Genomic DNA, 26,164 nt, shown 5'->3' with positions numbered 1-26,164 from the left:
TTGTATTTGGCTTTAGCCATGGACTCCATAGCTCTTCTTCCACGGTGAAAAAAAATCCTTCATGTTTTCTGAGGGGTTCCCCAAATTCTCCTAAGAGCAATGTTATGGTAAACTTCAAGTGTCTTTCCAAAGCAAGTTAACACCTTAGAATCATGGAATCATAGAATGGCAGGGGTTGGGAGGGTCCTTTAGAGATCATCCAGTCCAACCACCCTGCAGAAGCAGGGTCACCTAGATCAGGTCACACAGGAACGTGTCCAGGTGGGTCTTGAAGCCCTCCAAGGAAGGAGCCTCCACACCCTCCCTGGGCAGCCTGGGCCAGGGCTCCCTCACTCAAACACTCAAACAGTTTGTCCTTATGTTTAAATGGAACTGTTTGAGTTGCAGATTTTCTATTACCCCTTATCCTGTCAATGAGAAAACAACAAGAGAAAAAAGTGCTGCCCCAACCTCCTGACACCCACCATTGAGATAGTTGAGGGAGCATCTCATTAATATTTACAATCTCCTCCAAACTAAACAGCCCTAGGTCCTGCAGCCTTTCCTCATAAGGAGGATGCTCCAGTCCCCTGGTCATCTTGGTGGCCTTGTGCTGGCCTCTCTCCAGCAGTTTCCTGTCCCTCTGGAGCTGGAGCCCAGAACTGGACACAGGACTCCAGATGAGGCCTCACCAGGGCAGAGCAGAGGGGGAGCAGAACCTCCCTTGACCTGCTGCCCACACTCTGCTGGATGCCCCCAGGATGCCATAGGCTTCTTGCCCACGAGGGCACGTTGCTGGCTCATGGTCAGTTTATTATCAGCCAGCACTCCCAGGTCTCTCTCTGCAGAGCTGCTCCCCAGCAGGTCACCCCCAGCCTGGCCTGGGGCAGGGGGTTGTTCCTCCCCAGCTGCAGGACTCTGCCCTTGTCCTTGTTGAACCTCAGGAGACTCTTCTTCCCAACTCTCAGCCTGCCCAGCTCTCACTGACTGGCAGCACAGCCTCTGGTGAATCAGCCAGGGCTCCCAGTTTGGTGCCAGCAGGGAACTTGCTGAGGGTCCCTCTGTCCCCTCACCCAGGTGGTTGATGAAAGTGTTGACCAAGACTGGCCCCAGAACCCATCCCTGTGGAACTCCACTGGCCACAGGCCTCCAACTCCATTCTGTTTCATTGATCAGCACCCTCTTGCTGCTTCTTCCTTTAAGCTTCAGAGCCAGCAGACTGGCAGTTTTTTGGGTGAATCTGTGTTTGGAATTGCTGCTTTTAAGTGCTGAAAGAGACATGGCCCTGTTGCCTGTTTAGAAAAATCCTCACATACCTGTGGGTATTCAGTGGATTGGTCACTGAGGCAGTCGTGGGGTCTCCGAGCTCTCAAATTATTGTTGTATCCCATGGAATACTCAAGTGAAATTTCAGAAGCACTAAGAGTGGATATTCAAGTCCTGATTGAATGATAGTGAGAGCTTGTGTGATCTTTGGATGACTCTGGAGCAATGGTACCTGGTTGGGCAGGCACATAGTCTTTCTGCATCCTGCACATGCTTACCTGCTTGCTCCCATGTGCCTGAAAAGCACCTGGAAAGCTGGAAAGAGCTAAAATATATCTAGGATTTGGACAAACCTGTCCTGCAGTGAGACTAACCTTCAATATAGTTAATTTGTCTGGGAGGGAAGAGGCTGTTTTGGAAGGACCTGGCTCCATGCTTCCTGCTCACAGAAAACACACGATTTAGCAAGTCAGGACAGAGCAAAATGCAGTGGCCAAGGCCTGAAAAAGCCAGCCCAGTAGCTGAGGAGATCTGAAGATCTGGAGATCTGAACCATGGCTCATAACTTGAGACAACCCAAGAGATGGAAGAGGTGCTGGTTGTTGTCTGCCTTACCTGCTTTAAGATCATAAGCAGCACTGAGCTTTGTCTCTTACAGGTTTTGTATGTGAGTTAATGTCTATGTGGATTTTTTCCACCCTTTACTCCAGGTAGAGCTTAAGAAAAGATGAAGTCACCAGAGAAGTTGCTCAGAGCCCTGTCCAAGCTGACCTTGTGTGTTTCCAGGGATGAGGCATCAGCTACCTCTCTGGGCAACCCGTGCCAGGCCCTCAACAATTTCTTCTTTAAATCAAGTCTGTTTCCTTTCAAACAAACCCCAGCCTTTTGACAGTGTTTTGCTGGTAGCTGACAGAGGGGAAACCTCTGAGAAGAGGGTAAGAAGCTCTTTAAACAGGTTAAGCTGCTTTTCTGTGAAAAGAGCTGTTGTGAAAGCCAGTCCCTTGGGGTTTCTCGCAGGGACGTCGGTGCTGGCAGCTGAAATGAGCTTGTTTTGTGGCCACGCTATGACCATTGACAGCCATGTTATCCCCTGCTCCTATATTGTTGTGGCCATCAGTGCTATCGTTTCAGACCTTGCCAAGACTTGGGCTGCACTGTGTTTTGACAGAGGCAGCATCTCCAAAAGCTCACATTCCTATGTCTGGAAATGCAAGCAATGAAGGGGATGTGTAAATATGGGGACTTCTGCACCACCTACCTAGGGGAGTGATTGAAAATGTCAGGGGGAAATCAACAGGAGGTGACCAGCAGGTCCCTTGGGCATTGGCCTGGGCTGGTTTAGCTCTGCAGCATTGCTTGGCACGTGGCTTTGTGCAGCATGGTGCAGTCGATGCTGAGGACATCCTTTAGCTTTGCATCTGGAAGTGACCCCGTTTTGCAAACACAATTCAGGGAGGACAGGGGAGAGCTGGGGGAAGCAAATATTTGCGTTTCTCCTGTTGAGTCCATCTTGCTGATGCTTTGATACGACCCCTTCCTCTCTCATTTGAGTCTCTGCCTTGACTGAGGTATTTCTAAGTGTACTGTTTGTTGACAGAAAGTAGGTCTTATCTCTGCTGTAGCTGGGAAGAAGGAGGCTGTGCATTGGCAGGAGCTTTAATAATGTTCTGATAAGGGTTCTCTGCTGTCCTTTCAGGGAGAGATGAGAGATGGCTTATCGGGGAGCAGCAGGGTGAGAGGGGCCACGGGCACGAGGAGAAACGAAATGGTGTCAAAGACTGTGTTTGGCAGTCTGCTTGGCTGTGGAGGAAAGGAGTGAGAAGGGGGGCAGGGTCTTAAGTTTGAAAAGCATCGATGCACTGCTCAGCTCCCAAGATAATGAGGCAAAGAGGCAAGGGTTGGATTTTTTTGGTATCAAAATTGAATCTTGGTGACCATGGTATTTATCAAGTCATTGTTCTGAGGTTGTTTTATTCCTTAAACCATCCTCTACACAAGTTTGCTGTGTTTTATTGTCATGATTTATAGTCCAGTAATTATGGTGTCTTGAGATTCGTGTCTGATACTCTTAAATTTGTGTTTCAGGGGATGAGAGAGTTGCCCAAGTGGAGAAACTTGGGATGTGATGAAAGCCTCTTTCATCTGTTCAGATGAGCTTTGGACAACTGTGGTTTTCTCACATGCTTTGGGTCCCTGGTGCTGCCTCAGTGAGGCCACTGTCCCCTGTGATTGTCCCCAGGCTTGGCCTACCTTCCTGAGCTGATCTGAAAACCTGAAAGCTTGACTTATGGCTCTTCTGACCTGGCTAAGCTGATGAAACATTCACTCCACATTCCGATTCCTACTCTTGTGGGTTCGTTTTATAAAAACATGTACATATGTTTATCTATAGAAAATAAAAATAACCTTTTTCTCAGAATTTCTGCTCGAGGACTGCCCTGAGTTTAGCTGAAATTCCACATTAAATACCTATTGCTTGAGTGAAGGCTTATAATTGTGCTCAAAGTGCAACAATGCTTTGGTTATTTCTCATTATTATGATGATGATCACCTAGGAAAGCATGACCTCCACGTGATGCAAGCAGTAGAAAAGAAGTGACTCTTGTCCCCCCAGCCACACCAGCTCTTTTCAATTCCTCCAGGCAGTTTGGACATGTATAGAGAATAACTGAGGTGCAGGTCATGAATGGTTTTCTTCTCAGTGGGCTGTGATGGGCACATGGCTTGGGGTGTTTCTACAGGCAAGAGGTGCCTGTGGTTATGTGTCTGAAAAACTGGCTTGATTTGGGGCAGTAGGTTAGAAAAGGCCTTTAATTGGCCAAGCTGAAGGTTAAAATGCCTTGAAACCTTTGCATTTCTGGTGTAGAGCAGGGCTAAAGTTGCTCTGGGTGTTTTCAGTTCTGTTGCTTAATCTCTAGGAGTTCAGCTCCATGGGTCATGTTGGACTTGGGAGTAACAAGAGCAACATCTCTTTAATCTAAATGACTAACTCTGTCTGAGAAGAGAGGAGTTATTTACAGTTGTCATACACAGAAGATCACTTCAAAAAGGACCTGTATTTCATTTATTTATGGGCTCCAAAAAAATATATCACACCTTGATGGGATCTCTCCTGAGCACCTTCCCAGTGCTGGCCGTGCTGCTGAAGCCTGTGGAGCTGTGGTCCCTTCTCTGGGTGCTGTTGTGTGCTTGTGCCCTTGGCCTCCACAGAATCACACAGGATCACAGCATGGTGGGTGCTGGAAGGGCCCTGAAGAGCTCCTCCAGCCCAACCCCCTGCTAAAGCAGGTTCCCCTCCATCAGGGGGCACAGGAATGTGTCCAGGTGGGTTTGGAAACCTACTGAGAAGGAGCCTCCACACCCTCCCTGGGCAGCCTGGGCCAGGGCTCCCTCACCTCAGCACCAAAGGAGCTTCTCCTTCTGTGCCAGTGACACTGCCTGTGCTCCAGCCTGTGCCCATCACCCCTTGTCCTGTCACTGCCCACCACAGAACCATACAATGCCAAGTCCCCTGCAAAGGGAAGGTCCTGCAAGACCCTCTCCTGCACTGGTATCTGCTTAATGCTGTAGAGCTTGTGTGTTAGGACCAGATACAGGGGGAACAGAGCTTCAAAGCTCAAGTTTTAGACAGTTGAAGAAAGCTCCTACTTAAGAATATATGCAGATTTCATAGTTTCATAGGAGGTGGATGAGCATGATCTCTCTCTCTTCTTGTAACTGATTGAGCTGACAGCCCTTTTTCTCGCGGCACCCTGTTTTCCCATGAGCTGCTGGGAGGGAGCTGGCGTGGACTCACCATGCTGTGAAAGGCAACAGGATTTTAAAGACTAATTACGGTGGAACCTCAAATGTGTCTTAAGTAGCTCTTGTCAAGCTGGGGATGGTACTTTGGAAACAGTTCCATTTGGACTCAGTGCCTGCCAAATATTGGGCAGCGAAGTCTCTATTTATCTGCATGTGAGGTTTGAGAGCTCAGGCTGGAGAGGTTTGAATGCCATGACAGTGGGGAGGATCGTGCCTTGCCACAGGTCCATGAGTTGAGTCTCGACTGAATATTTTGGCAGAAGGGTCAGAAGCTTTTGGGCTTGTGTGTTACGAGCTGGGAGCTGGCAGCACAGCTTGCAAAAGCTTTGTTTTCGTGGCAAAATGAGCTGGTGCAACATAACATTTCTTCAGTTTAATTCTTTTCCCCTTGTTTTATTCATCCATCTAGTGAGGCATGAAGTCATCCCCTGGAGGAGAGATAAAAGTCATAATCCAATGTTTGGTAGGGATGAATTTGAGTTACCATTTTGCCCTAAACTGAGTGAGTTACTCTGGATGTCTCAGGAGTTGTCTTCTTGCAGTCTTAAACCACTGTAACTCCAGAGTTTATCTTCATTGGTTTCACTGCTTTTCTAATGAATAATCATTTTTTTCCCACCACTTTGAGTGGTAATAGATTTAACTAGTTCTGCTAGAAAAGGCTATAGTCCTTAAGCTGTGCTGGTGGCACCCGGTGACTTCAACACAAGTGACATCAGCTGAAGTGTGACCATAGATGAATGTTCTTCCAGAAGGGAAACACATCCCTTCTGGATGGTGAATGGATTTCCTGGTCTTGGAGCAAAACCCCTTGGGCCTGATCTTGGGGATATGCAGTGGGCTGGAAATCCTATAGCTGGAATGTCTCTGGGACAATGTGATGCTGCTGATGGTGATGAGAAGAGCTGGAGCTGGGCATTACCTGCACTGAACCCGCACTCCCTGTGCTCAGAGGTAAAGAAATGCTCCTGTGACACAGGGAAGGATGATGTTGAAATGGGTAAATGTATTTCCTCCTGGGATACAGGTGTTGTCCTCTGGATTGAGCCAAGAGTCGTGTAACAGAGCCGCTGCAATAGCTTTTTAAAATGGATTTTATTTCTACTTTCCCCTTCTGTTTGGGCAGTTTTGCTGTGTGTGTGCTTCAGTGTTGATCTGTGTGGAGTGTATGTTTGCTTCTGGGACATCTGCCTTTCCAAGGGGAAGAGGTAACCTTAGATTTGCCTAAAGCAGGGGGGGCATTGCCAACTCAGGAGAGAAATTCAGACCAGAAGGTGAAGGCTAGAAAAGATGCATTTGGTCCTGGCATGATTTTTATACTTTGTTTTCATTTCATTTTTTAAGTGGGTGCAATTGCCCTTTCTTGCAACCTTTCCTCCACTTGCACAGTCTTTTGCATTGTGATCTTCACTGAGCCACTCCTGCAGAACACAAACACCGTTCTGCTAATGGCATCACCTCCTAGACCTCCTGTGATTCAAAACTGAATGACAGAGAGTTTTTATTGTATCCCTTCTTACTGAAGCTTTCATCTCCCCTACATTTGTTAGAGGAAACAGCCTATGGTATTGAGGGGATAGTTTTTCAGAGAGCCTGCTCTATAGTATGAGGTTGCAGGATATCAGTGCTGGAAGATCTGGAAAGCCAAAAATCTCAGTATTTTAGCTGGGCAGCTGGAGTTACAAGGAAATAAGGAGGAAATGTAGCAGATGGTCTAGCCATCCTGTACCTTCCTTTTCTTATACATAAAAAAGGAACGAATATGTTAGAGCATCCATACTAGAAATGCAAGAGCAGTGCTTGCCTCCAGGAGACCCTTTCTCTGTCCCCATTCCTAAACCAATGGATGTACACGAGTGTTCACAGCTTCAAACATTCTAATTAAACTTATTTGTTCCAGCTTTGCTTTTGAGCACTGGTGACATTCTCCAGGCATCAAATGTCTCGTTCCTAACAAACCTGATTGCTGGATTTTTTTAATGTAACTGGTAAAACACTGATTACTGAAATCCTCAGTAATTAATTCATTTTCCTTCAGTTGCTCTGCAACACAAAAGATGTGGAGGTTGCCCGGAGGCCTTTCCAGCTCACTCCTCTGGTTAAAAAGTGGTAGAGAAATGCCCTGTAAATACAACTCTGGGTCAAACTCCCTTTGAGTTAAGCATGAATGGAGTGATGCTCTGGGAGGGTTTTTAACACATGAGTTCTGCAGAGATGAGGAATTACTGTACAGGTTGATCAATCCAATTACTTATTTCTAATAAGGTTGAAAATCCAGTCTGGTGCAGTGAGTGCTCTGCAGTTGAAGGTGGGTTTTGGTTGTGCTGTGTGGGCATGGCAGGATGGGGAGGATGGGGATGCTGGGGAATATGGCTGTGTGCTTAAGGGTTACCCTGAATTTTGGGAGTTGCTTGTGAGATGCTGCTCTTTAACTTTTCCAGTTGAAATTCCTGGTGTCCTGTGGCCAGGGCTGCCCTGCCCTGTGCTGCTGAGCCCAGCTCCTCCCAGGATCATTGTAATATAAAATCATGTAATGGATGGTGATCACTGCACTGGGGAAGAAACATGCCTGTGAGTTTCCCTGAAGCATCACCTGTCTTTATTATGGGTAGAGGAAAACCTGTGCTTGAAAGAGTGTTTTTAACCACTTAGTTAAAACCCAAAAGCCATTTTTAATCCACTTCATTAACAATCCAACTTACATGGTGTATACTGAGCGTGTTTTGGACCCAGCCTGTGTTCATCGAGGCACTGAGTTCGGATGGAAAGCGAGACTGTGAAGACAAGATTACACTGCAGCACTAGTCAAGGTCTTGATTAATTGAGAATTAGGTGAGAGAAGGGTAATTAATGCCAGTCAACAGGGATTTGTAGGAAGTACCCTGGAAGGATTTAACTTTTGCAATATGACAGTCTGTTTGGTGAAAGTCATGTTGTGGAGGGGCTTGGCATCTGCATGGGGTGTTTAACTGAAGAAAACAAAAACCCAAGTCGGTAAAACCCCACAAATGCATTCTGGAGTAAAACAACTGGCTGCATGGCTGAGTGAGAACCGTGGGTCTCATCCCGATTCCCCTTGGACAGTAGGTTGAGGATTTCTTCTCAGTCATGTGTGATGTGGAAGTTTTTCAATCAATGACTCGGTAGAAAGGATAAGGAGCACTGGAGGAGCTTGGTGAGGTGGGTGGTGCTGGAGCATGGCTGTGAGCATCCCAAGGGTCCTGGACCCAGGAGGGATGCTTGGAAAGGAGGCCACTCCAGACTGAGCCTCCACTCCAAACTGATGCCTGCAGTTGTTCGTCAAGTGCATGTTTATCAGGGTTGTCTTTAGCGTTGCAGTGATTTAGGCATGTGCAGAGCATCCACCCGTCTTGACAGTATGGCAGAGACTGGACGTGATGGTAGAGCAGATGGTGAGCATCTTATAAACCTGAGCTAGGCCTGATAGAGGAGCAATTGGGTGCTTGCAAGGGCTTATTGGGATGGTGATTACCTGCTCTTGGTACTCAAGGGACAAGGCCTGAAGAGAGGTCTCTTATCCAGAAGACCGATGCTGGCGTGTCTTGGTGCAGCTCTCTAATGCTGGTGAATATTTGGAGGGTCTTTGCCAGAGTTTGTAGGAGATCCTCCAGTGGAGCACAGGCTTTAACATGAGGTTTAAACATCCAGAGGGGCAGCTCTGCCTTGTACCCCTTGATTTCACCAGACTTCTAGCTGCATCTTTGCAGCAGGCAGCAACATGCCTGAGCTGATACTAGCTCTCATCCTTCACTAGTGCTGCGTTAGAGCACCCAAAGGGAAAGGGTTCCTGTGCTCAGCCTGATGTGGGGCTGGAAAGGCATCGCTGCAGAAGGAGTCGGGCAGTAAGATCCTGAGCACTGCCAGCTCCAATTCAACGGGCACAGCTCTTCTCCTATAACATCTCAGGCTGCTCTGAGGTAGTTCTTTAGCAGCAATGCAGGCAATCACAGAACCCCAGACCGGTGGGGGTTGAAAGGACCCTGCAGGGGCTCCAGCCCAGCCTTCTGCTAAAGCAGGTTTCCCTTGATCTGAGGGCACAGGAACATGTCCAGGTGGGTTTGGAAACCTCCCAAGAAGGAGCCTCCACACCCTCCCTGGGCAGCCTGGGCTAGGGCTCGCTCACCTCAGCCCCAAAGGAGTTTCTCCTCCTGTGCCAGTGGCACTGCCTGTGTTCCAGCCTGTGCCTGTTATCCTTTGTCCTATCACTGGCCATGACAGAACAAAGACTGGCCACATCATCATGACACCCACGCTTTAGGGATTTATCAGCATTGGTAAGGGCCCCTCTTTTCCAGACTAAACAGCCCCAGGTCTCACAGCCTTTCCTCATAAGGAAGATGCTCCAGTGCCCTGATCATCTTGCTGGCCCTGCACTGGCCTCTCTCTAGCACTTCCCTGTCCCTCTGGAGCTGGGGAGCCTAGAACTGGACACAGGACTCCAGATGAGGCCTCAGCAGATATGGCAGAGCAGAGGGGGAGCAGAACCTCCCTGGCCCTGCTGCCCACACTCTTCTTGATGCCCCCAGGCTGCCATTGGCTTCTTGCCCACGAGGGCACGTTGCTGGCTCATGGTCAGTTTATTATCACCCAACACTCCCAGATCCCTCTCCTGGAGCTGCTCTCCCACAGGTCAATCCCCAGCCTGTACTGTGGTAATGCACATCCCCTGTGGGTGAAGTCTTGCTGACCCTGGCAGAGAGGTTCGGTTTTGTTGTTTCTGAAAGAGCAGAGAAGCCAAATAAGAGTACAATAGTTTTTACAGTGACTGGAGCAAATCCTGGTCTCACAGCCCTTGAGAAGATCGCTCCCCATCCCAGGAGGGACTGCTTTTCACCCAGAATGAAGACTGAATGGCTTGTTTGCACTGTCCAAAAGCACTCCAGGCACTACCTGTTTTTGAAACATCTAATGACTTATTTGCATTTCAGCCCTTTGCTGCAGTGAGGGCAGGGCTGTGTGCCTGAGACCTTGGTGCTGAACCTGTCAGTCTTCATTAAGCCTGTGGTAACGAGGAATTGGTAGGGGAGAGGATGGGGAGACATAAGTTGGCTGTTAGTTATGTGTGAGACTAATCAATAGTCTTGGAAATCACACTGGAAATCACGTTTAATTAAAGTAAAGCCATCCAAGTGTACCCCTAGTATTTCTGTCCTGGCATCAGGTCTTAGCTGCAGCCACACTTTGCTTGCTGACAGTTTTACCTCTGGTGGGATGAAGCCACTGCAATGATGAGCCTTTTAAACCACTCCTTCATTAGAAATGCTGCTAATGAGTTGGTGGATAAGTGCTGCAGGTGCTGCTTGTCCGAGCAGCTGAGTATTGCTCAGCTGCTGTGACACTTTATGTAAATCATCATCTGAGTTAATTTGGGCAGGGGAATAAAATTCAGCAAAGAGAAATAGAGCAGATTTAGTGCTGATGGGAGACGTGGAACCATCCATCAGCTTGACAGCTCTTTTGGAGGGAGGAAAATGCCCCCATACCTAGGAGACACCAGCAAAGCACGTGCTTTGGTAGCTTAAATCCAGCAGCTCCTGCTGGTGCTCTGGGATGCATTGGGATGAGCAGAGCTGCTCCCCAAAATTTAGGAGCCTCATCTAGACAAGGGCATGGTCTGAGTGTGCATTTGTGTACTTTCCCTGGATCTATCTCTGCTCCAATAGCACAAGCAGGATGGGGAATATGAGGCAGGGTGTAAATTTTTCTCATCTGCCTTGGCTCAGTTGTTTGGGTTTGTACATTTTTACCAGCTCTGGGAAAGGCACAAATTGCTTGTTCTCGTGTTGAGTAATTGGAGATGCTTCTGCAGCGTGCAGTGTGTTGTATTTAACGCTCTCAGCGAGTTAGCAGTTGTGTTCTGTACTTCAGAAGGGTGTCTTCCGTGCTTTTTAACAAAAGAAACACAAGAATCTGTTTGCTTCTCCCCTTGACCATGATGATGGGGTAGTGTGTGTCCCTTGCTGTGTGTTGAAATGTTGATTTGCTAGTTAACAACCTGTTCTTTCAGCCTTTGGGCTTTTTGAGGTGAGGAAGGAGTGGGTCTTTTCCTATTGGAAGTCCTGGTTGTGAGCAAATGCCTTCCGGCCATGCTTGGCTCACGCTGGGCTATTGCACCATGTCCCAGCATTGGGTACTACAGAAATTAGACTGTGGAGGGGTGTTGCAGCACCAGAGCATCCCTGCCCACTCTGTACAAAACTGTGAGACCCTCTGCCATCTCCTCCTGACTCTTGAGAAGATTTGCCAGCCTGGCAAGGAGAAGCCAGCCTGGAGTGAGAAGATTTACCAGCCTGGAGTGAGATGGAGTGATCAGTGGGACCCAGAGTCACAGCACAGCCTGGGGAGCTCTGACCTAGATCTGGGCTTCGTTTGTCTGTGAGGCAGGGGAGAAATCACTCCTGGGATGAAAACCTTGATGGGGAAGGGAGGATTATGGTTTGCCATCTGCCCTGATGTTCTATGTTGTAAAAAATAATAGTGAAGTGAAATGACCCATAAGTCCCTGAACGGAGGGACTTGGTTTTGCCCTGCTGCTGAAGCACCTTGCCCGTGCTGCATCAGGATGAAGCAGATTTTTCTCCTGAGTCGCTGCCAAGTAGGGCAGAAGAGATTTTTTTTTTTGGTTTTAAGGCTGCAAAGCACTGGGGAGAGTCCTGGAGCCTTTCAATGCCCACCTGCCAACAGCACCCAATCAGCAGCTCTTCCCAGCACCCACAAGCCATGGTGGTTTGAACAAGCATGTTTAGCACAGCTAAATAACTCTGTAAATAACTGTCTGTTAATCATGGAGATGTGGGATCCTGCTGTGGTAGGCGTAATGCCAGTGGATGGGCAGAAATACAACAGTGACCCCAGTTCAGGCCAGGACTGCACGCTCAGTGCAAGTTAGTGAAGAGAAGTTCATTTGCTTTAGTGCAGAGCTGAAATGGGGGATGCTCTTAGCATCCACACACAGTAGCTGTAAGTAGAATCCTCTTTTGTTATTATCTCTGTTGAGTTTATAGTGGTTAAAAAAACACCCCAACCCAACTCAAAAACAACATAGGGAAAATTAAGATGTACAGTCTGGTTTGGCTGCTTTGAGATTAAGGTAGAGTTTGTAGTTTGCTGTGTTTACTTGTTGTGGCGGCATAGCCCTGGCTGGGTGCCAGCTGCCCACCAAGTCAAAATATGACTCCCCCTCTTAAACTGGACAAGGGAGAGAATTAAAATATAACGGGAGGTTTATGAGTTGAGAAAAGGACAGGAACAATGCTCGGCAGACTCAGCTTGGGGAGAAAAGGGTTTGATTTATTAAAGGAACATTAAGAGCAGGGAGATGAGAAATAAAACTGAATTTTACAACACCTCCCCCCACCCTCCCTCTGCCCAGGACTGTCCTTCCTTGCCCCCAGCAGCGCAGGGGATGGGGGACGGGGGTTACGGTCAGTTCATCACAGATGGGCTTTGCCGCTGCTGCTGCTCAGGGAGAGGCCTCCTCACACTTCCCACTGCTGCACTGTGGGGTCCCTCCCACGGGACACAGTCCCTCACCAACTGCTCCAGCGTGGCTCCTTCCCACGGGCTGCAGCTCCTCACACCCTGCCCCAGCACGGGGCCTGTCACGGGGCAGCTCCTCACACCCTGCCCCAGCGTGGGTCACCCACAGGAGAACAGTCCTTCAGGGACAGGCTGCTCCAGCCCGGGGCCCTCACGGCGTCACAAGCCCTGACAGCAACCCTGCTCTGGCCTGGGCTCCTCTCTCCCCACGGGCTCCCAGGCCCTGCCAGGAGCTTGCTCCAGGGTGAGCTTCCCACGCAGTCACAGCCTCCTTCAGGCACCCACCCGCTGCGGCGTGGGCTCCTCCACGGGCTGCCCGTGGGTCTCTGCTCCTCATGGCCTCCATGGGCTGCAGGGGCACAGCTGCCTCACCATGGGCTGCAGCACAGGGCACAGGGGAATCTCTCTGCCAGGGCCTGAGCACCCTCCTCCCCTCCTTCTCCCCTGACCTTGGTGTGTGTGGAGATGTTTTCACAGTCTCAGTCCCTGTTGCTGCTGCAGTTCAGCAACTTCTTCCCCTTCTCCAAGACGTTATTCCCAGAGGGGTTACCTCAGTCACCAACTGGCCAGGCCTGGGTCAGCTGTGGGTCCAGCTTAGACTTGCCTGGCATGAGCCCTGTGAGCTACAGGGGAAGCTTCTGGCAGCTCTGCCACCTTTGTAGCTCCCTGCTAAGAAAACCTGGCCCAGGCAAAACCACTACACTTGGGAAAAACAAAGTTTGGGAAAACTTTGATCTTAGTACTAAGTGACTTGTGGGGGCTGAATTGCAGCTGTTGGATTGCCTCAAAGTACACAGCTTAACATTTCACATGCTATATATATCAATATTCTTGAGGAAGCCAGGACTAAAGCTTGTACTATTTTCTCTTTTCTAAGTGTTCTTGTCCTCTTCAAGAGCATCCAGTAATACTGGACCACATTATTTCTTTGAACAGTGTAGAATGAGATTGGCAATAAGCCCACTGCAAAGATAGAGAACTCAAAGCATGCTTGCTTTATGAAGAAGAGTATACAGGAAATTGTTTCGATCTCCACCTCATTCTTGGTGGAAGTTTATTCACCCTTGAGTTTTCTAAGGTGCACGTCACTGTCTCTGGTTTCTTCTAAAGACCTTTTTCTAAGTATTTCTTAACCTGTGTGGGAGAACCTTGGTGATGAGATACATCTTCAGTTCTGGGTCCCTAATTGCTAGGAAGTTGGTGCCATTGTATTGACAGTGTTGTGGGTTTTCTGCTGTGCACTCCCTCTGTCTGCAGTCCCAAGTGCCCCTGGAAAAGTGCCCTTGACCCACAAGCAATGAAAACTTCCTGGAGTCATCTGCATTGTCATGCTTGAAATAACTCTGGGGATTGAAGACGAATAATAGTAAAGATGATTTGTTGACTCCCAGCTTGGCATGAAGACACTTGCAACCACCAAACAGCCCCAACTAAACTGAGATGGCTGACTTTTAAGCTTATTTTTTCTTAATTTATTGGAAGATGGTACTCTCTGTCCACAGAGAGATGTAACTCTTCGTGCTGCCATGAGGCATCCGCTGAGAACATTGCCCTGAGTTTGCTGGCAGAGCCTTTGGCTGCCAAGGGGGACTTTCAAATAAAAAACAAAACCTACCTCTTCTAGTATAATGTTGATTTTAATCTGCATCTACAGCATTGGCCTGCTAAAATCTAAATCAAACCAGGAGGTGGGAATTGAATTCATTAAGCCTCTGCCAGAGCTGGGTGAAATAGTGCAAGAGCCTTCAAGACCACTGAATTGCTTTGTTTTTTGTTGGGAATCTGGTTTAAAAAAACAATAAACCCCAGATATTTTAATTTCATGTTTTTTTATGAGAGGCTGAGCATGTGGAGCTGTTTCTAAGTAAGACTGACACGTTGTTCAAAGGCATCCTTGAGGATTAAAGAAAGGCTTTTTCTTCCATCCCTCCTGGATGAAGACACTGGGGTGCTGGGAGGTTAAGTGATCTGCCCAAGATGTTGTGTCTCCTGAGCCTGTCTCACTCCAGTCCCACTGCTGTGAGACACAGCTACCTGCTCTTTCTCTTTATAACAAGCTCCTCCAGAAGATCAAGAGGTTGTTAAAGCTAATGAAGCCAGGACTGGACATATAAAATAGAGTAGTTGTAATAGAGGCGAGATTATGGAAGCAGAAGTTCACAGAGATGCTTTCCTCCTGCCTGGATGGGTACCTGCCTGGGGGCATGGGTTTGGTGATCTGGTGCCACTTGTCTGTGGCTCAAATTTGCAAACACGGTGCATGTGGAGCTGCTTTGGAGGAAGCAGGCTGCAGAAGCTGGAGTCAGGGAAGGCAGGCAACATGAGCACAGTGCTCCAGCGTGGCCCCACCATGGGCTGCCTGCGGGCCTCGGTGGGTTTTAATTAAAGCTTGCCTTGTAAAGATCTAAAAATGACAAAGTGCTTTTATTTCAGTGCACTGTTGTTTGATGTATTTGGCATTTATGGGTGAAAAGGAAGTGTTGGATGAAGGTTTCTGTAGCAGCCTGGAGGGTTTGCATCTCTGCTGGAGCTCAGCAAGGAGGGGAGGATGGTGGCAATTCACAACAACAAGAAGAATGTAGGTCTCTTTTTGGATGTGTGCATGCACGCACGAGGAGACAGCATTATAGATGCTCGGGGAAATGCATTCATCACAGCCCTTTTGAACAGCCTGCAGCTGTTCAGCAGGATGGGAAGCACTGGATGTGGGGAGTGCTTGTGCTGCAGCAGCGATCACATTTGGAATCTCCCATCCGGGGAGTGAGTTACCCTGGGGGCACCCAAGACACTGCAGACTTCTGTGTCTTACTGCACCCTGTACTGCCTTGTCCCTCACACCCCTATGTAAACACGAGGTCTTGGAAAATCCGTTTTATTAGCAAAATTCTGTGGTTTTGTGGTCAGGGTGGCTGATGAGATGTCAAGTCTTCCACCACCAGGCTGTAAGTCTCATAGAATGGTAGGGGTTGGAAGGGACCTTTAGAGATCATTCAGTCCAATCTCCTTGCAGAAGCAGGTGAACCTAGATCAGGTCACAAAGGAACACGTCCAGGTGGGTTTTAAAGACTTCCAGAGAAGGAGCCCCCACACTCTCCCTGGGCAGCCTGGCCCAGGCTCCCTCACCAGTGAAATAGCGAGGAGAAAAAAGCCTTGGATGGCTCCTGGTCATGGTCAATGATGGATTGCTGAGAGGGGCTTATGTGACTTCTTCCTGCTGCTGGAGGTGGACCTAAACTTCATCCACCAAAGCGTTCACAAGCAGCACCGTGGTTTTTAGGCTGCTTTGGAGCCAATGTGCCACCTTCTGCATCCATCAGCCCCGGCAGGTCCATGGCTCAGCTCAGCTCTGAGCACGGGTGGAGAGTTCGCAGGACTCCAGCCAACAGCAGCAGCATCTTGTTTTCGAGTCTGCCCTGAGCTGGGTACATCCTGATCCCCAGCTATTTCGGGCATTTCTAGAGCATGTTTGATCTCTCTTCTGCCAGGAAAGAGCTGGCACTGGATGAAACCGTGGCAGTGGGGATGAAAAGGCAGGCAAGGTGCTTTGCAGAAGGAGGCAGAGCTGCAGTAAAGCCCTCCTGCGGTGGTGGAGGCTGGAGAAAGTGGAGCAAGGTGCAGAGGATGTGTAAATACAAGTGGTGCATCACCATCTCACCACCTGCACCTTCTTCTCCTTTCATTGTCCAGCCAAAGATGGAGTTCCTGACTGTACTGCAGGGATGTTTAATCTCTCAGTGCTGCTTTCTGGAGGAAAACAGGGAAGGTAGGACTGGGGTTCCTGAACCAGCCCTTCCCCGTGTCAGCTTCCTTTTCTTGTGCCAGGGAAAGCTCTGAAGGTTCATGAGGTGCTCAAGGTGGTGTGCTGATAAAAGTCTATTTAGTTTATTTTTTTCTCCCCTTCCTGATAAAACTGCTGCTCTGGCAATATATCTGTGTAGCTCCATTAACATCTAAAGGTTCCCACTGCTGTGGCTATTGAGCAGCTCTAAAAATAATTACACATGATACGTATAAAAATCTATTGCTCCTCAGCTGCAGAGCAGGCTGTTAGGTGGCAGTTGCTACTGCTGCTTTAACTCTTGGGTCGCTATGGGCATTATTTGTCCATCATGGTCCGTGGGGTTTTGTTTTTAAGATGAGAGGCAAAGCCTTTCTTGATGCTGCTTGGATTTGCTGGGATTTCCCCCAGCTGCTGGTGTTTTGTATTAAAGTGAGTTTATCTCTTATTTCAACCAATAAGAAGGGCTAGGGAGAGACATCCCCCCCTCAGATGCCAATAAATAAGTGATTGTTGAAAGTTTCCTGTTGGCTCTGTGCTGGCTGGCAGAGTCCAGCATCAGGCTGGCTTTTGAGGTCAGTGTCCAGCAACAAAAGCTTGGCTTAGGGTAATTCCTTGCAGAGATGAAGCAGTTTGGGATTCCTTGTTGTTAAGACCTTGTCCTGGCAGTCCCATCAGCAAAGAAAGTGGTACCTGCTCTGTCAGAAGACAAGGTGAATGTAGAGGGTGAGGGAAACCCCTGACGGATGTTGCAGCATTATTGCTGGGTCACGAATGTGTTTGTCCACAGCTCCTGAGGCTGTGGGTCTTAGCACAGCAAGGGTTACATGGGGGAATGCTTTTATGCAGCCTGGGCAGAGTATTAATCTCTGCATCATAAAACCAAATTAGATCTCATTAGCAGGAGGTGTAGTGGTTCTGAGTAACACCGTAGTGTCGTTACATGTGAGCAGTGCAGCTCGCTTTGGGGTTTTGTCCCTTCACGGACACTTTGGCTGGGGTGTAAAGGTCCAGCTTTGGGATTTCCTCTCAGAGGCATAAGGTTGGCTTGCATTTTGGAGATGCTGAGAAGGTTATGTTTTGCATCTAAGCATTTTTCTGGAGCCTTGAAGCTCATTAGCAGGTTTACTTCCAACTGAAGAAGCTGGCTTTGGTGTCTTCTATTGCCTGCTTAGCTCCGTGGCAGTGGGTTTGGGTTAAGACTTGCTCTGTGGGGAGAAACATATTGTTTTGAGCAAGAGGAACACACTTTGGTGTAAGGGTTGATAGTGTCATTTCATAAAAGCTTCTAGAAGGTTGGTTTGTTTTTTTTTTTTCTCCAGGGACATTGAATTTCACGTTCACCTGGAGTCTGTACCCAGATCTGTTAGGTTGGTAACAAGCTAGTGTACACCTCATCCAGGAGAAGCCTGATTGAAAGTCTGATTGAAAATCAGACTTCTGGCCTATAATTTACTGCAAACTTTAAAATTAGAATTTTTTTTTTTTTTACTGAAATAAATGCTTTCTCTGCACTGACTTTACAATGAGTGTGGGTTTGTATCCATGGTGAATTCATCTATTTGTGATGTAATTTCCTGAGGTTTCCTTGTGTTTAAACATTTTCCTTTGTGTTTCCCCCCCCCCCCTCTTCTTCAGTACACTAGAGTTTGGATTCCTGACCCTGGAGAAGTCTGGAGATCGGCAGAAATTGTCAAGGATTACAAAGAAGGAGATAAAAGCCTCCATCTGAAACTTGAAGATGAAACTGTGAGCTTTTGAACATTGTTCTTCTTTACAGTAATTTAAAGCTTCTCATTAATGTGTGAAGAAGACTTGAGATGTCTCATATTTTTTTTAGAAAGTGTTTTAAAGTGTGCTTTATTGCCTTAGCACTTCCAGCTCTTCCCTTCCTTCTGCCTCCCCAGACACTTGTGTTAAAGTAGGTTGCGAGAAGAGCCCTTGACCTCTCTCATCTCCTTCATCCTCTATCAAAGCTGTAATAATCTGTGATATCAGAATGAATTACATTTTTTGTATATAGTGACAGAATGTTAAAAAAACATTTTATGCTTTTTGGTGCTGAACAAGTTGGAAACAACGTGGTTGGTGACATCTACTCAAGCTTGGGTACTGATAAAGTCGCACAGAATCCAGAAGTGACTGCTGTGGAACAGCTGTCTCTGTGCCTTAGCTTTTCCCTTTTTGTAAACCCTGTATTTTCTTCCAATTATTTTCAAATAAAAAAGCCCTGAAATTAAAAAAATTAGAAACTCATTCCAGTGTAGATGTTGTTTTAACCCCCCAGTCTCCTCTTGTCCAAGGTACAGAGCCCCAGCTCCCTCAGCCTTTCACCACAAGGGAGATGCTCCACTCCCTTCATCATCCTTGTGTCCCTGCACTGAACTCTCTCCAGCAGCTCCCTGTGCTTCTGGAACTGAGGGGCCCAGAACTGGACACAATATTCCAGATGTGGTCTCACAAGGGCAGAGCAGAGTGAGAGCAGAACCTCTCTCCACCTACTGTCCGCAGCCCTTCTCATCCACCCCAGGATGCCATTGGCCTTCTTGGCCATGAGGGCACGTTGCTGGCTCCTGCTCCTCCTGCTGCCCACCAGCACCCCCAGCTCCCTTTCCCCTACACAACTCTCTAACAGTTCATTCCCCAGCCTGTACTGGCACATGGGGTTGTTCTTTCCCAGATGCAAGACTCTATACCTGCTCTTGTTGAATTTCATTAGATGTCTCTCTGCCCAACTCTTCAGCCTGTCCAGGTTGAATGGCAGCACAGCCTCTGGGGTGTCAGCCACTGCCCCCAGTTCAGTATCCTCAGCAAACTTGCTGACAGTGCCTCTGTTCCCTCAGCAAGGTCATTAATGAATAGATTGAACAGTACTGGTCCCAGCACTGACCCCTGAGGGACTCCACTAGACACAGGCCTCCAACTAGACTTTTTGGTGTTGAAATCTGTGCCAGGTGAACTTTGACTTGTGCATGGAGCTGTTGGTTCTATGGGGTCAGCCCATTCTGCTCTTGTCCTCCTCAAATTGCTTTTCCAGCATAGGGGAGATCTTTGAGGAAGGTGAAGGATGGATGATTGTCCTCTTCAAATGCTTTTCTCCCTGTGGTGATACATGTGGATAAGATGATGTATGGGTACCACTTCACTGTCCTTTGCAAGCACCAGGCATGCCACTCCATGAACCACTCTGTCCTTTGCAGCTTGGTGGGCTCCCAGCCTTTGGTTAGACTTGCTGGATTTACCATCCTGTGTATTATCAGCCTCTATTCTAAGTCATGTTAGTCATCCTTTGAGAATATTTTGTTCTCTAATGGCATAGTGCTGAGAGACATGGGTTAGTGGTGGCCATGGCAGTGCTGGGTTAATGGTTAGGCATGATGAGCTTAAAAGTCTTTTCCAACCTAAATGGTTCTATGATGCTTTATGCTCATGATTCCAGCAGGATACTCATGGCAGGCACGTTTATGAGGTAAAAAGACCTGGGGCTGTGTAGTCTGGAGATGAGGAGACTGAGGGGGGATCTCATTAATAGTTACAAATATCTAAATGGTGGGTGTCAGGAGGTTGGGGCAGCACTTTTTTCGATGGTATCTAGCAACAGGACAAGGGGTGATGGGATGAAGCTGGAACACAAACAGTTCCATTGAAACATAAGACAAAACTGTTTCAGTATGAGGTGAGGGAGCCCTGGCCCAGGCTGCCCAGGGAAAGTGTGGAGGCTCCTTCCTTGGAGGTTTCCAAACCTACCTGCACATGTTCCTGTGTGACCTGATCTAGGTGGGAGCTGCTTCTGCAGGGGGTTGGACTGGATGATCTCTAAAGGTCCCTTCCAACACCTACCATTCTATGATTCTATGATTGCTTCCACCATTCCAGTCATTCCACACAGCAGCCTCTCCCTGTCACCCTGTGGCACTGGATGCCACAGGGGTGACCCACGTTGCAGATTTTTCATGTTTTGTCTCTTTATGCTGAGACAAGAAACCTTTGAGAAACCAAAGCAGCAGAGCTCAAGTCTTTGCAGGAAACTGGTGATGGGTGTGAAAAGCATTACAGGCTTCAACTCCAGGGCAGGTGTCACAAGCAGCATTTATGAGTGCCCTGTTTAGGGTGTCTAGGTGCTGGTGTGCACTCATTCACAGCAATTCCTTCCTACTGCTTGTTGTACTCAGGCTGCCAAAGTACATCTGCAGGTATTGGTGAGTGCTGCAGCCTCCCTCATTCTTTTCCGGTTGTGATTTCCAGTTTCAGTACTTGGGTCAGAGGAGGACACATTGCTTTTTCCTCTTTAATCTGGATATTTCCCTGGAAACCGAAGGGACTAAGAGGTCTTTTTGTGCAGCCAAGTTCAGGGTGAGCACAAGGAGATTAAAAGATTACTAGGTGTTGTAGATGGCAGCTTAACTAAGATGTCACTGTCATGGTGAAACACAGAAAGTCAGCATTTTGTGGTAGTGCAAGAGGCCACTGCTTACTAGAGGTGCTCCTGGAGAACCCTATTTGATGCTCTTCTATATGAAACCCTGCCTGGACCCAACCTGCCTTGTGCTGCAAAGTTTTAGAGGAGGGGAACAGTGCACATCAACTGGAGATGCTGAGCATACTTACCTTCGAGGGATCCCAAGCTGTTGAAAGCCCTTTGTTCCTGACAGCCAGCATGCATTACTCAACTGTTTAGTGCTTCTCTTTTGTCCTTGTGCTTTAAGTGCATTTTCATGGATGTTGTGGTTTCTGGCAGTACTCTGTATGCAAGAGTAGTGCTTCTGAATGAAGAGATGAGGTTTAAATATCTGGTGTCTTTGCTATTAAGATGTGAGACTGAGCACAAAGTCTTGAAAGTCAGCTTTGGCAATGTGGGATTGGAGTGTAAAAGGAGCCTGAGGCAGTCAGACTGAGCTGTATGAGCCTGTCTTTGCACACTTGGGTCAGCTTTTCTTGTGCCATTTCCATAGGCAATGATCCAGTGCAATGGTAGTTGTGCCCTTATCCTTGCAAACTGGGGTTTCTCCCTTCTGCTGGGAGCTGAGTGTCAGGAGCCTTTCCTGAGACACCCTGTGGGAAGCAATATCATAGGATTTTTTTTCCTGCAGTGTAAAGGGGAAAAAAAACCCAACACCTTTCCTTTAATTGGTGGCTCTGCTGTTCATTTGGGAATGGATCAAAAATAGTTAGCATATGGGCAGCCGTGTGCTCCAGCGGCGTAACCTGGCTCTTCAGATATTGAAGCAGCAGGGAATCTCTGCTTCTCCAGTGTCCTTTTATGCCTGCAGAGGTGTAAGGATTGGAGTTGAAGAGTAGCTTGAATTAAAAAATAGTTGAGAAGTAACTCTGATGGGAAGAATATGGTCTAGTTTGAAGTGAGGCTGCTTTTCAAAAAGCATGAAGATAACATTTTCTGTATGGTTACCTGTTACTGCTCAGAGCTGGTTAGAGGCTCTTTGCCCCAAGACTGGCCTGGAAGCAACTCAGATGTGGTCGGGTTGGTCCTCATGGACCCTCAGTATTCCCCAGGACCACTGTTTAGCCAGCTCAAAGCCATTTACCTATCACTTGGGCAGTGTGTTGTCTATGCATTTAGCACAAAGGGGCTTTCATTTCATTTAGAGCAGGGTATGGGAATGTTCTGTAGTATCAGGATGCAGTTATGCTTGGATAATTATAAGACATTAAAGGTGGTTTTGTCTTCTCATGTTCTTCATGCATGTCTTTTCAGCTCTATGAATATCCTCTTGGCCTCCAAGATGAGCTGCCTTTGCTGCGCAATCCAGATATCCTCGTGGGAGAGAATGACCTGACAGCTCTGAGCTACCTACATGAGCCTGCTGTGCTCCACAACCTCAAAGTCAGGTTCCTCGAGTCCAATCACATCTACACATACTGTGGTGAGTGTCTGGACCACATGTTCAGCTGCTGGAAAGCATATTGATATAGAAACCCCTTGAGACCACAGGCCAGAAGCTATGAGCTGAGGAAGGTTCAATGGTTGGGAATCTGGGATGAGCAGGAGAAAGAGTGTGTGCCAACAAGCTTTAGGTTGCAAAACCAGAGGTAGTTTTGGAGGGTCAGTGCACTGTGAACTTCCCAAGGTTGTTGTCCCTGTATGTAACTCCTGGTGGGAATGTTCTGTCAGATGAGTTTGAGAACAACTTTGCATGTACTTGTCAGTCTGTTGGGGGAAAAAAGCAAGAGCTAGCAAACCACTGGAGGACAGCAATGTACCAGAAAAGTATGAGATTTAACTGACCACTGACCATAGTGGATTTTCCTCCTGAAAGACTAGAAAAACCCCAAACTTTGCTGCACTGGTGTTTCAATCCTTTTCTTGATGACAGAACTCTTTAAGTTCAAAGAAGGAGGGCGGGTGTAAACATGGGTTTGTCAGTCCTGGGAAGAGCAGTCTGGCTAAACCACTCAAGACAGCAGTTACCTGTGGATGAATGGCAAGAAACTGCAAACTAAAAACAGAGGAAGAAGTGATCCAGCTGTTTTTATGCAGTTCTGTTGGAGATCATTGTATGTTGCATCTTCTTGCTCGCATCCAAGATGACCTTTCCAGTAGTGATAAAGGCTAAAGATTCTCTAAGTGACGATGCATGGGACTATTTGTGTGGCCAAGCAAGGCTGCTAGGTACAGCTATGGCTGAGTGTTGCAACTTTTGCTAAGGAAATGCTTTGCAGAAGGAAACTCTTCTTTAGAGTAATGCCTCTGAAATATGTGGCCTTAGTGTCTGGTAGTAGTGGTGACTTTGCTTTAAACCTGTAACGTTGTCTAATATTAGACTGCTGGCATAACTTGTACCCTTTGGCAGCTGCATGTGTGCTCCCAGTCAGACACAAGCCTGCTTTTGTCCAAAATCAGTGAAGTTTCATTAGTGCAGCTTCTTGGGAAGGTTTGTGACAATCTTCTGACGGCATTGTGCTAATGTAGATACATGAGTTTAGGCTTAGCTGTTTGGGCATAGCAAGTGTAGGTTTAGAATCATGGGATCATTTTGGTTGGGAAAGACCTTTAAGATCATTTCAGTCCAACCATTAACCTCACCCTGCCAAGCCCACCGCGAACCCATTGCCCTCAGCACCTCAGCTCCATGACTTTGCAATATATCTCCAGGACTGGGGACTCCCCCACCTCCCTGGGCAGCCTGGAACAGGGGCTGACAACCCTCTCAGGGAAAAAGTTCTTCCCAATATCCAATCTCAACTTATCCTGGTGCAACTTGAGGCCTTTTCCTCTTGTCCTATCATTAATTGCTTGGGAGAAGAGACCACCCCTCACCTCACTAAAGTCTCCTATCAGGGAGTGTCAGGGAGTGCTCCTGTCTCCCCTCAGGCTCCTCTTCTCCAGGCTCAACACCCCCATTCCCTCAGCCCCTCCCCAGCACCCTTGTGCTCCAGCCCCTTCCCCAGCTCTGTGCCCGGCTCTGGCCACGCTGCAGCCCCTCAGTGTCCCTGTGGCAGTGAGTGAGGGTCCCACCACTGAGCACAGCCTTTGGGTTCACAGGGGGACAATCCCTGCCCTGGGGCTGCTGCCACTCCACTGCTGATCCCAGCCAGACTTCCCTTGGCCTTCTTGCCCCCCTGGGCACGCTGCTGGCTCATGTTCAGTCACTGGCACCAACCCCCTCAGGCCCTTTCCCTCCAGCAGCTTTCCAGCCCCTCTGCCCCAGCCTGGAGCTGCCTGGGCTTGGTGTGGCACAAAGGCAGGACCTGGCCCGTGCCCTTGTTGAACCTCACACCATTGTCCTCAGCCCAGAGACGAGTGGATGCTGTGCTGAGGGAAACGGTCTAGTGGTTGATAGGGCTGGGACAACGGCTGGACTCGATGAGCTTAAAGGTCTCTTCCAGCTGAAGTGATTCTATGATTCTAGAACAGCTGAGAAGGAGAGAAAAAAGTGTTACTTGGCAGCCATTGCTGAGGCAGCTACAGCCCTTCGGCTTGGATTGCATGACTGTAAAAGAACCAAAAGGCACGCAGATAAGAGCAGGACACAGAGAGGTGAGGCTGTTGGGCTGATATGCTGTGGAAGCAGGAAAGGTGACTTAGCTGGCCTTTGCCTTTCTTTGTGCTTTAAATTGCGTTTGCTTCAGGCTGAGAGTGGACTTTGAGTTCCCAAGTCCTGAATCAACTGGGCTAGAAGCTCAGCACCCACTGCCACCAAATACCTGCTCTCTGGAGCTCCTTACATTAACAATTTAAACCTGTAAAACCTGAAGGTACTTTGGAGGTGGAACTTGTCAGGAAGGTGCAGACCAGCTCCCTCAAGCACGCAGGTAACACTGTGCGTGGCTTTGCCCCTCATGAATTCCTGGGCTCGCCGCTTCCTGCAGGCAGGCACAGTGTTTCCTGGAGAGGAAAGCAGCATTAAAGCCTTAATGCACCGTGTGGCATTTGTTTCCTGTGATTTATGCATTTCATTTTGATTTGAGTGCGTTCTTTGTTATGAGCTTCTGCTTGGAATTGAAGCCAGGGGAAAATCCGGGATATCTGCTTGGGTCTAGCAGGGCTTTGGTTGCATAGGAATTGCTTTTCTGAAGTGATGGCTCAGGCAGAGTTTAGCCCTTCTTCTCAACCCTCCTGCAAAGTCTGGCTTCACACAATGAAGATTATTATGTATTTACTCCACCAGTTTCGTGTGCCTCCTCTGTAGCTGTACAGGAGCTTAATGCCTTGCCATCAAAGCATAGCACTTCGGGGGAGATGGTGAGATAAGAATTAGGAGTCTTTTCCCACTCCCTTCTCATCCTTTTTTTATTTTTTTTGGTATTTTTTTAAAATAAAAGAAGGAAGCAGCTAATGCAAGCCCTGAAAAGCCTGAAGTGTTAACTCCGTGCTTGGTTTGAAACGTATCTGTCCATTTTTCTGTTCAAAGGTATTGTGCTTGTTGCCATCAATCCATATGAGCAGCTGCCAATCTATGAAGAAGATGTCATCTACGCATACAGTGGCCAAAACATGGGGGATATGGATCCTCACATCTTCGCAGTGGCAGAGGAGGCCTATAAGAACATGGCAAGGTGAGTGGGGATCAGATGGAGCTGTCGCATCCAAAGTGGGCAAATAACCCAATTCAAACCATAGAATCACAGAATCACAGAATGGTAAGGTTGGGAGGGACCTTGAGAGCACATCGAGTCCAACACCACTGCAGAAGCAGCTCCCACCTATATCAGGTCGCACAGGAACGTGTCCAAGTGGGTCTTGAAGCCCTCCAAGGAAGGAGCCTCCACACCCTCCCTGGGCAGCCTGGGCCAGGGCTGAAACACTGAAACAGTTTGTCCTTATATTTAAATGCAACTGTTTGTGTCCCAGCTTCATCCTATCACCCCTTGTCCTGTCACTGGGTACAACAGAAAAAAAGTGCAGCCCCAGGATCCTGACACCCACCATTGAGATATTTGTGACTGTTAATGAGATCCCCCCTCAGTCTCCTCCAGACTAAACAGCCCCAGTTCCCTCAGACTTTCCTCATAAGGAAGATGCTCCCGTTCCCTGATTATTAACATACCCAACTGCAGATGTGCAAAACCTCCAGATTTTCATCTGTGCTGAGCATAGAGGGGTTTCTAGAATGCTTTTGTATCCCCGAGTTGGAATAGTTTCTCCCTATCTTGCTGAGTGTCTTCACCCATGGATGCCGTAACTCTGTCCCTCTTCTGTGAGATGCAAGACTTAGTTCCAGCAGGAGCCTCCCTTGCACGATGCAGAACTGCCTCATGCTGAAATCTCTTCGAGGTCAGGTATTTCTGGTTAATTCTCCTTGCCAACTCGACCCTGTA

The 26,164-nt window shown here is 48.0% G+C and overlaps 1 protein-coding gene across 2 annotated transcripts in view; it reads left to right on the top strand.

The window, feature by feature from the left end:
• The window catches only part of MYO5B (myosin VB), a 167,976-nt gene that overhangs the window by 13,240 nt on the left and 128,572 nt on the right, over positions 1-26,164 (top strand). For both annotated transcript variants that reach the window (XM_062017889.1, XM_062017888.1), the window contains exons 2-4: positions 18,026-18,136; positions 22,101-22,269; positions 25,258-25,402. In XM_062017889.1, the coding sequence (XP_061873873.1) occupies positions 18,026-18,136; positions 22,101-22,269; positions 25,258-25,402 (425 nt within the window). The remainder of the gene's footprint in view (positions 1-18,025; positions 18,137-22,100; positions 22,270-25,257; positions 25,403-26,164) is intronic.

Source organism: Colius striatus, chromosome Z, assembly GCF_028858725.1.
Source record: "Colius striatus isolate bColStr4 chromosome Z, bColStr4.1.hap1, whole genome shotgun sequence".
Classification (NCBI taxonomy): Eukaryota; Metazoa; Chordata; class Aves; order Coliiformes; family Coliidae; genus Colius; species Colius striatus.
This window is presented reverse-complemented; position numbering and strand designations above follow the sequence as displayed.